This window comes from Tupaia chinensis, unplaced genomic scaffold (assembly GCF_000334495.1).
Source record: "Tupaia chinensis unplaced genomic scaffold, TupChi_1.0 Scaffold000165_2, whole genome shotgun sequence".
In the NCBI taxonomy this organism is placed as follows: Eukaryota; Metazoa; Chordata; class Mammalia; order Scandentia; family Tupaiidae; genus Tupaia; species Tupaia belangeri.
Window position 1 is genome coordinate 4,388,490 of NW_006159640.1, and position 17,681 is coordinate 4,406,170.

Sequence of the window (17,681 nt, forward strand, 5' to 3'; positions counted from 1 at the left end):
ATATGTTTTTATATTTGTATTTTTATATTCTTAATATATCCATAATATTTTTCATATAACAATTGCATTACACACTCATATCCTTTTCTCATTTTTTATAGTCTTTTTTTCACATTTTATTGATTTACAAAAGATCTTAATTAAACTACATACTTTCAATAGCAAATACAATTGATATAAACTTATCTACGAACACATGTCTGACTTTAGGCATAAAACTCATTGAGTAGAATGAACATACTATAAAGTGGCACCTAGCTAAAGCTATATAGCTTACTGTGGTTATTAAGTAGATATATTTTTGTTTGTTGGTTGGTTTTTTATGTATTTTTTTATTTCAAGAAAAGCAATTTTGGCTTTTCTTAAGACTTAAAGATGGGGACAAGGTTAGGATTCTCTTCAAACATTAGGTTTATACTAAAAACTTAAAAAAAATGTACAGAACTAAAATCTATTAAAAAGTGCACTATAGTTTTTTCAATTAACTTTTTTTTTCTTTTCATTTCCCTTTTCTTACCAAAGAAAAGCATAGGAAAACTTATTTGCAAAAAAAATAAGTTTAGTCTTAATTTGACCTGTTATTTGCACAAAGTGCCATAAGAATGCTAATTAATTTAGTTGGCTTTGTTGGAACCTTTTATGAGGCACTTCAGATTAGACTCTTTAAAAACCCTCCCAAATCTACCGAACCAAGTAGGGAATTCACCATCTGACTGTACCTTTAAGTACTGATACTTTGAGAGTTTCTTGGGCCTGTCAGGATGTGACATTCTTTACTTACCTGCCAGGCAGAAGTGTTTATGGTACCAGACAATCTTTCCAAGAGCTTCTGTTGGCTTTCTTGAGATCAGCCTTAGTTTCTTAGCTTTTTGATCATATCTTCAAATATGACATTCTAGTCAAAGCCCTGGAAATAACCAGTGTTTCCTATTTCTGATGCAAGGCAACAGATATTATTGAACTTATGCAAATAACCATTCTGCCATAAAATAAGAATACTCAAAATTATTTTCCAATTCCAGAGGAGTCAGGAAAGGAGAAAAATGTATGTTTCAATTTAAAAAAAAAATTAATAAATTACTGAACCTATCAACAGCTCAAAAGAAAACAAAAAGCCTTAAATCTGGAAGACAAAGAAGAAAATCAGTAATGTTTCCATCTCGGTGTTTGGGTCTGGAAGAAGAGGTTTGGAGCAGAGGGTCTTTAGTTACCCTAGTCAGTGAAAGGAGCAGGATACGGCTTAGATGTAGATGATTTCCATCTAGGTATTTGGGTCTGGAAGGAGAGGTTATGTTATATTTATTTCTAATCTGATCGTTATTATTTTCTTCCTTCAACTAACTTAGGGCTCAGTTTGTTGTTCTTTTCTTTTTTCTTTCTTTTTTTTTCCCCCCAGAGAGTGTGTATGTTTCCCAGAGAGGAGGAAAAATCACCGTCCAGTAGGTTGTTGCCATGCTGCAATCCCTTCTCCTCCATTTCTCCATTATTTGAGGATGTAGAACACAAATACACATGCACCCAGTAGGTTTTTCAAATTGTCAGGTTTAATGTTTGAACTGTGCAGTCATCCTCGTGGGATTCAGCTCTATTAACCACTTGGCTGTTTGGGGTGTTTTTGTTTGTTTGTTTGTTTTATGGTTTCTTGAGGTATAACATGTTGTTTGTTTGAGATCTTTCTTCTTTTTGATATAGATGCTTATTAATATAACTTTCCTCTTAGAACTACCTTTACTGCATCCCATAAATTTTGGTATGCTGTGTGTCTGTTTTCATTTGCCTCAAGTTACTTTTAAATTTCTCTTTAAATTTTTTTCTTTGACTAACTGGTTGTAAAAAGGCATGCTGTTTAATTCTCATGTATTGTGAATTTTTTGAAATTTCTTCTGTCATTGATTTCTTGTTTTCTGCCATTATGGTTGAAAAAGATATTTTGCTATGTTTTCAATCTTCTTAAATTTGCTAAGACTTGTTCTGTGGCTTAACATCTGATGTATTCTGAAGAATGTTCTATGTACTGTTAAGAAAAACATATATTCTGCTGCTGTTCATTGGAACGTATCTTATTGACCATTAGTACATTTAATCCAAACTGTAGTTTATGTCCAGAGTTATTGAATGCCTAGATGATATGTTCATTGCTGAGGATAGGATACTGACATTCCCTATTATTGTATGACAATATATATCTCCCTTTAGATCTCTTAATATTTGCATTATATATGTAGACACTCCACTATTGGATTCCTATGTATTTTCAATTAGTATTTCCTCTTGAAGAACTGACCTTTTCATCATTGTGTAATGACCATCTTTTCTCTTTTTATAGGTTTTGACTTAAAGCATATTTTGCCTAATGTTAGTGAGTATAAGTAGAGATATTTCTGCTCTATTTTTGTTTCCATTTACATGAAATATCTCTTTCACATCTTCACTTTCATTCTATGTATTCTTTTTTTTTTAATTTTAATTTCACATGCACCCAGTGAGTTTTACAAGCCACCAGGGCTGGAATTCAAACTGTGGTTAGTTTAGCAATGTGAGATGCAGGTCCCTTAACTATCAGGCTATGAGACTAGCCCTTTTGATTTTTTATACATATGTATGTATTTATTCCATAAATGAGAGACAGAGACAGAAAGAGACAGAGAGATGGCATATCCAAAAAAATCTTGATACATATATCCACTCCCAACTTTAGTCAGCCCCGATTGCGGACATATATATGCCTGATGTACTCCTGGAGATCTCTGATACTAAGTAAGAAGGAACCTTCCCATGTGGGTCAGCCTTGTAAAGTATTGTACTTTACCACCATGCCGCAGTACAACCCTGACTTTGATTTGCTTTGTTTTGTCTTGTTTACTTTATTATTATTATTTTCATGAGAAGAGCACTCTCGATGTGTCTTATGCCACAGTCTTCAGTATTTCCCAGACATATATGTGCATGTCTGGCATATACAGGTTAATCCAGTAAACAAAAACCCCAATCTTCCATATGGCTTCCAGGATTGAAGACTGTTGCACTAGTGCCACACCAGTATGCTGGGCCTGACTATGACTTTCAATAGATTATAATATGTGTCTGTAGTCTTATTTCGATTTAATTTTATTAGAGACCCTTGACCTTCTTATACTTGGAAATCTATATTTTTCCCTAGATTTGAAAACATTTATGCTATTATTTCTTTAAATTGTTGGCCCTTTGTATTGCTCTTCTCCATCTTTAACTCCTGTAATTAAAGTATTTGCCTTTTTGATACTATTCCGTAAGTCATGTAAGTTTTCTTCATTCCTTTTCTTTCTTTTTCTCCCCTAACTATAGATCGTCAAATAACCTGTGTTCAAATTGTCAAATTAGATTATTTCTTCCACATGATTATTTCTGCTGTCGTTCCTATTGCATTTTTTTATTATATTTGTTGTAATGTAAATTTTTTTAGCTCTAGAATTTGTTTGATTTTTTTTTAAAGTAACTTCTGTTTCTTGGGGCCAGCAGGTGGCGTGTTGGTTAAGGGCACTGGACTCCCACATGGCCAACTGTGGTTCAAGTCCTGGACCTGGTGACTTGCTTTCTCTCTCTCTCTCTCCTCTCCCCCTCACTCTGTCCCTCTCTGCTCAAATTGAAATAAATAAATAAAGTTAAATAAAATAATTTTTAAAAAACTCATAATAAAAAAGTAACTTCTGTTTCTGTTCAATTACTTATTTTGATCATTTATTGCTTTTCTTATTTTGTTCATTATCTCTGTGTTTTCTTGATGTCTGCTGAACTTCTCTAAGAACTATTATTTTGAATTGTTTTTCAGGGAGTTTATAAACCTCTATTTTGGGGGGAAGAGAGCTGTTATTGGTGCTTTATTTCATGCCTTTGAAGGTGTCACATTTTCCTGATTATTCTTGATTCTTATGGCAAAATGCTAGTGTCTGCACATTTGAAGAAGTAGAGATTTTTTTGCATATTAGTTTTGTCTGGGAAGGCCCTGCATCAGTCAGCCTTTTAAGAGATTCTGATCAGGCCATTTAGCATGACTCACAGACAAGCTTGCTGCTGGAATCCCTGGGTAGGCTGGTCTGATGCCTGAGTTAATAAGTGGGTGGATCTGGCATCTGGCACATACAGTTGGGCCCAGAGTCTGGATCCATTAGCGTGAACCTATTGATTAGGTCTGCAAAGGTGGGCCTGGAACCTGTGTCCACAAGAGCAAGTCTGGAACCTATACCCACTAGGACTAACCTCAAATTTGGGTCCACAGTGACTGACATCCTGCTGGGGTAGGCCTTGAGGGTGAGTCTTGAAGAGCCAGTCAGGAATTTAGATGGACCTAGAACCTGAGTCTGCAAGTATATACCTGGGTCTTGGATCTATGGGTGTTGGCCTAGAGCCTAAGTCTATAGAGGTAGTCATGGAGCCTCTGTCTCTGAGCCTGGCAGTTGGATTGTCTAGAGTGGGCCTAGACCCTAGGTATGCTGGAGTAGGCTTGGGCCCACAGTCCACTAGAGCTTGGGGCCCCTGAAATCATCCCAGAACCTGAACCTGTCTGGTTTGCAGGCAGGTATGGAGCCTGAGTCCACAGGGGCTGGCCTAGAACCTGGGACTATGGGAACTGGACTGTAGCTTGGGTCTGTAAGTGCTATCCTGGAGGCTAAGTCCATGAGGATGGCCTGGGTCCTGGGGCTACAGAGTCTCTCCTGGAACTTGGCTGTACAGGAGAAGTTCTGAAGCCTTGCTCCCTGGAGGCTGGCTCAGCACTGTGTCTACTAAAATAGGCCAGGATCATAGATCTGCTAGAGCAAAAGAACCAGCTTAAAGGGTGGTACCACAGCAACTAGCCTAAAGGACAGGGACACAGAACTAGAGCCAGTGCCCACAGGTGCAAACCTGGTTCCTGAGGCATACCTGATGCTACAGCAGACCTGTAGTCCTGGCTCTGAGCTAGTCTGAAACTTGAAATAATCTTAGATTGTAGTGATGGGTAGACCAGAAGCCTGTGTCTTCAGGGACCATCCTGGAGGCTGAGTCCATAGGTGGTGGCCTTATGATGAGGGTTATGAGGCTGGGCCAGTGCTAGGTCAGATTTGAAGTCTAGGACTGTGGGAGTGCCGTTGGCACTCCAGAGCCTGGAGCTACTTGTCCAGCCTGGTCCAGGGGATAAGCATGGAGACTGGGTTTTCAAGGTAGTCCTTAAATCCTAGATCTGTGAGGACCACCATGGCACTAGGGTAGGCTCACAGCCTGGGATGGATGGGATTTGCTGAATGCTGGAGCCATTTTAGTGTCTGGAGCGAGCCTGATGCTGTGGCAGACTCAGAGACTAAGTCATTCAGGCAGGTCTAGAGCCTGAGTGCCTGAATATATAGTATATAATGAGAAATCTGGGGCTGTAGGTTTTGCTAGGTTTTACTGAGACCAACCCAATGCTGAGGTCTGAGGCAAAGTTTGGTGTTCACTTTCATCATGTTCTCACAAGTAGAAGGTATATTTTTCCATACTATTTGGCTACCCTCTTAAGTACATATATTCTTATTTCTGGGCTACACCTAGATGTTGTAATCTCTTACTTGGTTTCCTTATCTCTTGCAAAGATATTTTCATGTGTGCATAGTTGTTCAACTTGATGTCTTTGTGGGGAATGGGTACTAGAAAGTCTTATCCAGCCATTTTGCTGACATTTGGTAGACATAAGTTTTGATAAGATACATGTTTTATGAGTAAAAATCTAAAATTTTGAAAGTCTAATTTATCTTTTCTCATCTTTTATGGATTGTGCTTTTGTGGTTGTGTCTAAGAAATCTTTGTCTAACCTAAGGTCACAAAAAATATCTTTAATATTTTCTTTAAGAAATTTTACAGTTTTAGGTTTTATATTTAGGTGTATGATCCAAAGGTATGGTTTGAAGTTCATTTTTTTACACATGGCTATCCAAATTTTCCAGCATAATTTGAACAAAATATCCTTTTAAATTGAATTGCCTTTGTACCTTTAACAAAAAACAATTGTCATGTATGTGTGGGACTCTTTATCCTGTTCCATTTATCTATTCATCTGCCTTTACATAATTTCCATGCTGTCTTGATTAGTGTAGCTATGTAATAAGTTTGAAATCATTTGGTATCAGCCCTCCCCACATTTGTTCTCATTGGAATTGTTTTGACTATTCCAAGTATGTTGTATAACCATATACATTTTAGAATCATCTTTTCTGTTATTGCACAAATGGACTTTGATTGGAATTATATTGAATCTATACATCACCTTGGAGAGGAGTGATATCTTAATATTATTGAGTCTTAGGACCAGCAGTTGGTGTAATGGCTATGTCACTGGACTCTCATGTAGTTGACCATAGTTCAAGTCCCAGACCCGGTGGCTTAAACTCACGCCGGGCGTGTGTGCGTGCATGACCAAGATCCCGAGAGGAGAATGGAGGAGAAGGGATTGCGGCATGGCCATCTCCCCGGGGGATGATTTTTCACTGTCTGTCTCTCTGTTTCTCTCTGTCTTTCTGGAAAAAACCTCCCCCCCAAAAAAAAATACACACACACACACACACACACACACACACACACATATATATAATTGAGTCTTCTAACTCTTGAATAATTTATATATTCCTGTTTATTTAGGTCTTTAATTTCAGAGTTTCTACTTTTCAGTGTATAGTCTTATGCATCTTTTGTCAGAATTATCCCTAAATATACCATATTTTGTTATTTTAAATGGCATTTAAAAAATTGTTTCTGATTGCTTATTGTTATTATATAGAAATGAAAATTATTTTTATATATTGATCTTGTATTTCACAACTTTGCTAACTCAGTTGTTCAAGTAACTTTCTTGTTGATTCCATTGATTTTCTACATATACTACTATGTTGTCTGTGAATAAAGACAATTTTCCTACTTCTCAATCTCAGTGAAAATTTTTTCTTGTTGCACTTGTTATCTTCTCCAGAAAAATGTTGAGAAAAATAGATGAGAGAAGCATCTTTGTCTTTTTTCTGATTTTAGGAAAAGCATTCAGTCTTCTACCATTGAGTATGATGTAGGTTTTTAATAAATATTCTTTTTTGGATGAATATGATTTTTTCATTATTTTTGATACATTAAATTGCTATACATCATTTAGTTTATAGAGATAATTTACCCAACATGAAATATACCTTAGACCAGCGGTTGAGAATACTATGCCTATTATCATCAACAGGTACTAAGCCATTTCTGTGTCCCACAAATTTCATGCCTGTCTATTTTTTCTCCCTGATTTCCTTCCCTCTACTCTTCCCCTCTCTCACCCTCCTTCCACACTGTCTCCAGTGTCCATAACTATTTTCAACACTTTTATGTTCTCCAATTTTTCAATCTCTACCATAGAGTGCAAATAGTCAGTATATGTTAAGTGGAGACATACAATGTCTCTCTTTCATAGCCTGATTTGCTTCATTCAGCAATAAATGTTCCAAACTCAACCACTTTCAATCAAATGCCAGGATCTTGTTTCTTCAGGCTGCATAGTATTCCATAGAGTATATGTGCCACACTTTTTCAATCCATTCATCTGTTCGTGGACATTTGGGTTGGTTCCATGTCTTAGCGATCATGAATAATGCCACAATAAACACAGATGTGCAAGCACTTCTCTGACTGACCATTCTCCTGTTCTTTGGGTAGATACCCAGTAATGGAATTGCTGGCTCATGTGGTAGTTTTATTTGTAGTTTCTGAGGAACCTCCATATTGTTTACTACAGTGGCTGGACCAATTTACATTCCCACCAACAGAGTAGGAGAGTTCCCCTTTCACCACAACCCCACCAACACTTACTAGTTTTGTATTTTTAATCTTCACCATTCTGACAGGGTTCGGTGGTATTTCATTGTAGTTTTAATCTGCATCTCCCTTATGATGAGGGATATTGAGCATTTTTTCATATATTTTTTAGCCGTTCATATGTCTTCCTTAGAACGTTTTTTGTTCAGCTCATTTTCTCATCTTTTAATTGGGTTAATCATTGTTTTAGGTGGTAAGCTGCTTGAGTTCCCTGCATATTCCTGTTATCAGTCCCTTGTCTAAAGCAAAATTTACAAAAATATTCTCCCATTCTGAGGGGTTTTGATTGACACTAATTACTGTGTCTTTTGCTGTGCAGAAACTTCTTAATCTGATGTAATTCTACTATTTTGGGATATTTGCCTTTGCTTTGGCCATCTTCATAAATACCTTTTATTAGGTTGAGGAAATTCCCTTTTATTTCCTCTTTCCTGGGAGTTTTTGTTGTTTAATCAGGAGTGAAGATTGAATTTGGTTATAAGGTTTTTCTGCATTATTGAAATGATTTTTATTTTTATATGATCTTTTTAAAACTTTTTAAAAGAATTATCTATTTACTGATTTTTTCTGTTATTATTCTTTTATAATTTGACCAGAGAAAGGAAAAGGGAATGTAAGAAAACAAGCTGCCAGATCCAAGACTTGAATCACAGTTGGCCATGTGAGAGTCCAGTGCATTAATCACCATGCCACCTGCCAGCCCAAAAATGATTTTTTAAATTGTTTAATATGTACAGTTACCTTAATTGATTTTCAACTGTTAAACCAATTCTCCATTCACTGAATAAATACCACTTTGTCACGATATATTCTCCTTTTTGTATAATTGATTTCATAATACTTCATGTAGAATATTGTCCTATAATATTGTCCTATAATTTTCTTTTCTTATAATGATTTTGGTTTGCTATCAGAGTAATACTGACTTCATAGAATCAGTTGGGAAATAGACCATTCTTTTGAATTTTCTGGAAGAGTCTGTTGAATAGACATTATTTCTTCTTTAAGTGTTTGGTAGAATTCACCAATGAATCCATCTGGGCCAGGAATTTTCTTTATGGGAATTTTTTTTTTTTGTAGAGGTTTTTGCTATAGGGCGCGTTCGCTCACCAGACAGACAGAGAGAGACATAGAGACAGAAAGTGAGAAATCACCCCCCAGGGTGGATGGTCACGCCGTAATCCCTTCTCCTCCATTCTCCTCTCGGGATCTTGGGCACACACGCACACACACCCGGCGTGAGTTTTAAGCCACCGGGTCTGGGACACGAACCGCAGTCAACTATGTGGGAGTCCAGCGACATAGCCATTACATTAACTGCTGGTTCCCCTGTGGGAATGTTTTTAATTATAAATTAAATTTCTTTAATAGATATAGGGCTAGTCAGATTATCTTTCTTCCTTAAGGTTTTTAACCATACCATGTGTGTGCTCACCAGAGAAAGACAGAAAGAGATAATGAGAAATCATCTCCCACAAGGGGCAGCCACTTTACAATCCCTTCAACTCCATTCTCTTTCTGGAATTCTGGGCACACATGCACACAAACCTGGTGTGATTTTTTTCAATCTGCCTGGTCTGGGAATTGAACTACAATCTACCATTACCGTGTGGGAGTCGAGTGACCTAACCATCATGCCACCTGATGGCCCCACTATTCTTTCTTTTTTAATTGCCTGCAGGCTTGTGTGCTCACCAGAGAGAGACAAGGAAAAAACACCCACCTATGGGGCATGGTCACACCACAATCTCTTCTCCATTTCTTTATCCTGTTGTGATTTTGAGCACTCACACACACATGCCCAGCATGATTTTTCAAGCCACCAGGGCTAGGACTCAGACCACAGTTGGCCATGTGGGATCTGGCTACTTTAACCATTGTACTGTGGAGCCGGCCCCAGATTATCTATTATTTATTTTATTTTTATCATTTAATGTTTTGATTTGTTTCTGCTGAACACATTGGTCATTCATCATTTAAATATTTGACTTCATTAGAAACCATTTAAAATAATAAATCCTTCCCTGATCACCTTAGTATAGTGTATTCTTTCCCTTTAGTCTACGTTTGTTTTGTTTTTTTGGAGAGGTTTTTGCTAGAGGGCGCATGCGCTCCCCAGACAGAGACAGAAAACGAGAAATCACCTCCCAGAGAGGATGGCCACACCACAATCCCTTCTCCTCTGTTCTCCTCTCGGGATCTTGGGCATACATGAACATGGGCCCGTCGTGAGCTTTAAGCCACAGAGTCCAGGATACGAACCACGGTTGACTACATGGGAGTCCAGCAACATAGCCATTACGCTAACTGCTGGTCCCTCATTAGAAACCATTTTAACACTTTTTCTCTCTCTTGTCATAAAAATACAGTAAGTTATTTGTTAAAAAAAAAAACTGTGAGGATTTCTAGTTTTCTCACTCAGTTAATGAGTTTCTCATTGATAGTTTGTAAATCAGTAAGAAAATAAGCTGAAGACTGCAATTCAGATGATGTTCAAAAGTGCTTGGGACCAGCAGTTAGCGTAATGGCTATGTTGCTGGACTCCCACGTAGTCGACCACAGTTTGCGTCCCGGACCCGGTGGCTTAAAACTCACGCTGGGCGCGTGTGCGTGCATACCCAGGATCCCGAGAGGAGAATGGAGGAGAAGGGATTGCGGTGTGGCCATCTCCCCTGGGGGGTGATTTCTCGCTTTCTATCTCTCTGTCTCTGTCTGTCTGACTGGCGAGCGCACGCGCCCTATAGCAAAAACCTCTCCAAAAAAAAAAGAAAAAGTGCTGAACTCAGGAACCTTTCTTCTATATCCCTCTCCTCTCTATATCCTAACTTATGTACAACTGAAACCACTGATTTAAAAACTATTAGTTAATTCTTTCTGTTCTATTAGTTTAAATGAATGCAACTTACCTTTAAATTATATTCAGAAAAATACTTAAGCCTCAAGGCCCCCAATAATTTAGAGCACCAAACTAGATAACCACCTAAATACCGCTGATAGAAGTAATGCATTACTTAAAGAGAAGTTTCCAAGATCTGCTATGCAAACAGTTAATAAACAACACTGATAATCAGTCATTGTTCACATAATTTTACTTTTCAGGCAGTCCTTTGCCATTTGTTCTTCCCATTTAAGTGATAATATTGCTAGAAATAGTATTCTTGGTCAAAATTGTTTTTCTTATAATGTTTTAAATATGTCTTCCCATTCTTTCCTTGCCTGCAGTGTTTCATTTGACAGTTCTAATGTTAGCCTAATGGGATAACCTTTATATGTAACTTGACATTTCTCTCTTGCCATTTTTAAAATATTGTTTTTGTCTTTGATTTTTACCAATCTAGCTCTGATGTGCTGGGGGAGGAACTTTTTGTGTGAATGTATTTGGAGTTCTTTTTATTTCTTGGGTCTGAATCTCTCCATATTTCTCCAGATTTAGAAAGTTTTCAGATAGTATTTCATGAAAGAGGTTTTCCATGCCTTTATCAGCTTCTTCACCTTCTGAAATAACCATTATGTGGATATTTGGGCATTTCATAGTGTCTAGAATTTCCCATATTTTATCCTCAATTTTTGTTGTTTTTATGTTTTATTCTTTTGGTAATTTTGTCTGTATTGGAGACTTCGTTTTCAAGGTCATAAATTCTTTCTTCTGCATGGTCAAATCTACTGTTAATGCTTTCTAGAGAGTTTTTAATTTCTTGTATGGTATTCTTCATTTCTATAAGTTTTGTTTGATCCTTTTCCAGGGTGGTCTATCTATGGAATTCCTCTTTCATGTCCGGAAATTATTTTCTCATTTCCTGGAATTGTCTGTTTTCTCTTGCATCTCATTGAGTTTTGTCACTATGAATGTTCAGAATTCTTTTTCTGACATTTATGTGAATTATTTTGTACTTTCCATTATTGGTGAGGGGCTGCTGTGCTCACATGGTGAGTTACCCCCTTATTTTCTCATGTTTCTTTGAGATCTGCACTGGTTTTGGGTCATCTGGTTTAATATTCACTTTTTCCTTTTTATTGGAGTACATTCCATAGTATTGAAAGAGAGAATTTCACCCTTAGTTCCCAGGTGTGTTCCTATTAGAGTGATGTGTCTCACAGATCAGAACAGATAAAACTTATACAGGTAACTTTAGGTGGTTGACTCCTCTACCAAATTTTCAGCTCTTGATGAGGTGAGAACAAGCTAAGGAGATATAACTTAGTGAAGAAGGTCCAGTTGCATGCTTGCGCAGTGTGTAATTTTGAGTGCCACAAGTTTCAAAGATGACCCCAGGAGATGGGGATGCTCTCAGGAGAAGAGGCCTGCCAAGACCAGACCCAAGTGTCCTAGTGGGTGGGTTGAGGCCCAGCAGCAGAAAGCACTGGGCAGGAGTTCCCCAAATTCCCATATTCTGATCTTAATTATATTGTTTCTTCTGCTTGCTTTGAATTTCTTTTGCTTTTCTTTTTCCAGTTTTCAAATGTTAAAGCTGAGGTCATTGATTTAAGACTTTTATTCTAGTCTAATATAAGTAATGGTATAAATTACTTTCTCATTACTGCTTTAAAAACAATCCACAAATTTTGGTATGTTGTATTTTCATTTTAATTCAGTTCTAAATAATTTCCAATTTGACTTTTGATTCCTTTTTAAACCCATAGATTATGTAGAAGTGTGTGTTTTCTGGGGACCAGCAGTTGACATAATGGCTATGTCACTGGACTCCCATGTAGTCGAACACGGTTCGAGTCTCAAACCCAGTGGCTTAAACCCACGCCAGGTGCGTGTGTGTGCGTGCCCAAGATCCCAAGAGGAGAATGGAGAAGAAGGGATTGCAGTTTGGACATCACCCCGGGGGGTGATTTCTCTCTTTCTGTCTTTGTCTCTCTCTGTCTTTCTGGCAAGCACACACACCCTATAGCAAAAACCTCTAAAAAAATGTGTATTTTCTGACTTTCTAGAGAGTTATCTTTTATTGATTTTTAACTTAATCCCATTGTAGTAAAAACTCATACATTATATGACTTGAAACCTTTTAAATATATTGAGAGTTGGTCTATGGGCCAGGATATTGCCTGTCTTGATAAATATTTCAGGTCTACTGGAGTATAATATGTATTTTGCTGGCACTAGGTTGAATGTTTTATAAATGTCAATCAGGTCAAGTTGATTGATAGTGTTAAGTATGCTATATCCTCCTGATGTTCTGTCTACTTGTCCTATCAGTTATTGAGAGGGTATTGTAGTTTTTCAGTATAATCGTGGGCTTACCAGTTTCTCCTTGCAGTTCTACCAGTTTGTTTGTTTGGTTGGTTGGTTTTGATAGGTTTTTGCTATAGGGTGCATGCGCTCACCAGAAAGACAGAGAGAGACAGAGAGACAGAAAATGAGAAATCACCCCCCGGGGGGATTGCCATGCTGCAATCCCTTCTCCTCTATTCTCCTCTCAGGATCTTGGGCATGCATGCACATGCGCCTGGTGTGAGTTTAAGCCACTGGGTCCAGGACTCAAATCGCGGTCAACTACATAGGAGTCCAGCAACATAGCCATTACACTAACTGCTGATCCCAGTTCTACCAGTTTTTACTTCTTGTATTTTGAAATTTTGTTATAGGTTACATAAACATTTATGATTATGTCCTAGTCGTAAATTGATTCCTTAATCATCTTGAAATAACTTTATATCACTGATATTTTTTGTGCTTAAATCTGCTTTATTTGATATTCATATAGCCACTCAGCTTTCTTTGGATTACCTTTAGCACAGAATATATTAACTCATTAAAAAAAAAAAACTTTGCCAGAGGGCACATACACTCTATATAGACAGACAGTGAGAGAGGGAAAGTGGGAAAATATCCCCTGTGGAGAATGTTCATGCTGTAATCCTTTCTCCATTTCTCCCTCCTTTTTGTATTTTGGGCATACATGCACATGTGCCCATTGTACTTTGAAGCTGCCTGGTTTGGGACTTGAGCTGCATGGTTGACTATGTGGGATCCAGCTCCCTTAACCACAATGCCATGGACTGGCCCTATGATCCCATTTTGAAAACTAATTATGTCTTTAAAGTGTACTTTGTGCCAGCAGATGGTGTTGTGGTAAGGTGCTAGATCCCATATGGCCAAATTTGGATTTGAGTCCATGACCCCAGTGGCCTGAAGAACACACTGGGAGCATTTGCTTGGAAATCCCAAGAGGAGAAAGGATTGTGGCATGGCCATTCTTTTGGGGAGAGGGGTGTAATTTCTCATTTTCCCCCTTTCTGTCTCTCCCTGTCTCTCTGTAAGCATATATGCCCTATGGCAAAAATCCAAAACATAAAAAAAGTATAAAGTATGTTTCTAAATTGTGTTTTGTTTTGTTAATCCAATCTATCTATACCTTTTAATTGGTCATTTAGTCATTTATATTTAATATGATTATTGATATGGTTAGATTTACATGTAGCATCTTTTATTTCTTTTCTACTTGTCCCATCTGTTCTTGTTGTCTTTTTTTCTTCTTTTTTGGGGTTATTTGAATTTTTTATAATTACTTTTATCTCTCTTTTGCTTATGAGATATAACTCTTTGTGTATTGTTGCTTAAGGTCACATATTTAATTTATCATACTCTACCTTTTAAGTAATATAAAGGAAAATAATACAACTATTCAAGTTTTAACTTTGTTTTGTATAATGTATTCCATTTTATGGACACACCAAGATGTATTTAGACCGTACATTATTGATGGAATTCATGTTGGTTCTATACTTTACTCTCATAAACAATGATGGATAAACATCCTTGTATGTATTCATTTATTTTTGTAAATACATCCATAGAATAAATTTACAGAAATGTGAAAGCTCAGTCGGGCATTTTTCTGATACTCAAATCTTCGTTGACAGTTTAGCAACTCAGTTTGCTTTATAAATATTAACTGTAATATTAAGTAAATATTGATACATAGGTTTGTAATTGCCAGCAGGTGTGTGTGCTCACCAGAGAAACAGAGAACAAGGAAGGGAGGGAGGAAGTAATATCTAAATATATTAATTAATGTATAGAGATATCAAGAAACCTCTTAAAATGAGCTCCAAATAAATTGTAATGTAAATAACCATAGGTAGGCATTATCTTTGATAAAAATACTTTATTTTCTAATTGTTTCCTTGTTTGTCAGCTTTACAGGCAATCATGACTTTAGAAAATTTATTAACAGACAAAGAGCAGGAAGATAATGGTCTACTTACAGAGAGAGGTTCTCCTACCATGCTCTTATGTTTAGCTGCCCAGTTTGCTCTAAAGGTAATTCATGTACATCTATCTACTGGATTTTTGCTTCTTTTTCTTTTTGAAAGACACTTAATAGAATCACCATTAGTTAAATACAGAATGATCTTTCTTTACTCTTTGTTTTGACTCATATTTTAATATCAAGCTTGGTTGAAGAATTGCTTTATTCATCTTCATGTATAATGTAGACTAAAGTAAATTAAACACAATGAAGTAATAGATATGTACTTCAAACAACAGAAAACAAAACATAGCAAAATATTAACTTTTAAATGAAACTCCAGATTTAAAATGCCATACCATGCAAATAAATATTTGGAAATTTACCTTTCTTGTTAGTTTGAACAAAATGCCTTAAGTTTCTGTGGATCTTTCAAGTTTATAATGACAAAACAACATTAGTTTAGGAGTAATAAAGATATTTGAACCTCCCTTTTTTTTTTTTACTTGCAAAATTCAAAAAATGGAGTTATTGGACAGGACTTGAGTGCTGATTCTGACATTTAATAAATACTTCTTTGAATCTTGATTTTATTAGAATTATTTATTTAATTTTATTTATTATCATTATTTTTTTAAATTTGACCAACGAGAGAGAGAGAGGAAAAATGAGAAAGCAAGCCACCAAGTCTAGGATTCAAACTGTAAGAGCCCAGTGCCTTAACAACCACATCACCTGCCAGCCCAAAATCTTAATGTTTTGTTTACAAAATAAAGATAGTACCTACTTCTATTATTATGACAATTAACTGAGAAGAGAGTTGAAAATGTGATTTGTAAACTATGAAGCTCAATCCTTTTATTTAACTTATTTTGATTTCTGATTCTTTCTCCTGTATGTAAACCATCTTCCTGCTCAGAACTCCAGTTCCACAATTCTTCCACTGACTTTCTTCTGTATTATTTATCCAATGTAAATTTATGAACCTTCCTTTAAAAATATTTTTACTTTGGGTTTCCTACTACAAAATTTGTTTCATTTTATCCTACTTTCCATTCCACACAAACTACATTGTGTGTATGTATCTGCCAAATATTCATATTCCCTCCACTCTGTTACCCTACTTATTAACATCAAAATACACATTATCCGAACTCTACTTATCAATTATTCTGAGCAAGATTGGACTATGTTAGAAATATGGTGTCACAAGTCAATTTGAACAAATAAACCACATATTAGTAATGTAAGGCAGATTATAGGATAAAGACTAAATAGCTAATATACATGTTAAAAATTACTGAAATTTAGAGTAGGAAGAGAATACTAAGAACTGGAATTGACTTGGGAATTATACAATGGAGAGAAACCTCAAGTTGTTCTTAAAGTAAGAACATTGTTAAAAGGATTGGATAGTATAAACAAGACATGAAAAAAAGAATGTGATTGGCTTAAGAATGTGTTTAGTTGAGTGATGGAGCATTTATGCCTCCACACTTCTGGATCTTGTGCCTAGTACAATAGTGGCTTGTATTGTAATAATGATAAAATAGAAGAGTATAAAATAAAGTAAAAGACATACCTGTGGCCATAATGTATATTATTTTATTCTCTAGACTACTGTCTAGAGAATTCTTACTAGGAAATGTTGATAATATGTAGTGTTAAAGGAAAATAATTTTGGTTGTGGCTGGGGAGCTGAATGGGGAAATATTAATGGCAGGACAGAATAGGAGACTATGGTAATTGCTATGGTTTGAATATGATTTGTCCCCCAAAGGTTTATGTTCTGCAACTTGGGCCCCAATAAAATGGAATTTAATAGATGAGATCTAGTGGGCGGTAGAATCATAAGTCAAATAAACCTCTATTCTTTCTAAATCACCCCATCTCAGGTATTTCTGTAAACAATACAATAATGATCTAAGACAGTAATAATACAATCTTAAAGTGATATGAGTCTTGACAAGAGTAGTGAAGAATGTGATATTAAGCAGGTAAAACACTGGTTTCTTTTCTTTTAAAACACACTACCTTATGTTTATATCCCTTTATGAAATTCATGTCTTACCTCATCCCCAAGAGGTAATGTGAATAGTTAGATTCTGAAAGCTGAAGTAGTAAGGTGAATAACTTCCACAGATTCTCATCACCATCTCTACTCACACTCCAGGAATCACACCACATACCCTGCTTTCTCAACTAATCTCACGTATGAACTATCCATGTTCCTTTCTAAAGCCAATCCCTCGATTTAAACACTTGTTTCCATCACCTCTTGCCCTTTCCTTCACGTTGCTTATCTTTTGTTCTCTTACTGGATTATTCCCATCAGCATATAAACATTCTCATTTATTCCATCTTAAACAAAAAGCATAAAACCCTCAACCATTCTTCTTTTACCAATTACTACCAAATATTTTTTCTTCCCTTTGTGCCAAAACTCCTGTATAGAGTCATCCACGTTTACTCTCTCCAATTCCTTCCCACTAATTCTCTTTTCAGCCTACTCTAATCAGGATTTTGCCCCACCATCCTACCAAACATGTTTTTGCCAAGGTCACCAATGATCTCTGTATTATCTATTACAATGGTTAATTTTCAGCCCTCATTGTATTTGACCTATCTGCAACATTCAACACAGTTGGA

At 36.4% G+C, this 17,681-nt stretch overlaps 1 protein-coding gene across 1 annotated transcript in view; it reads left to right on the forward strand.

Moving 5' to 3' along the window:
- TEX11 (testis expressed 11) overlaps nucleotides 1-17,681 on the forward strand; it is a 514,378-nt gene that overhangs the window by 383,096 nt on the left and 113,601 nt on the right. Inside the window, 1 exon segment of the mRNA XM_027770916.1 lies at nucleotides 14,979-15,103. Within this exon segment, the coding sequence (XP_027626717.1) occupies nucleotides 14,979-15,103 (125 nt within the window).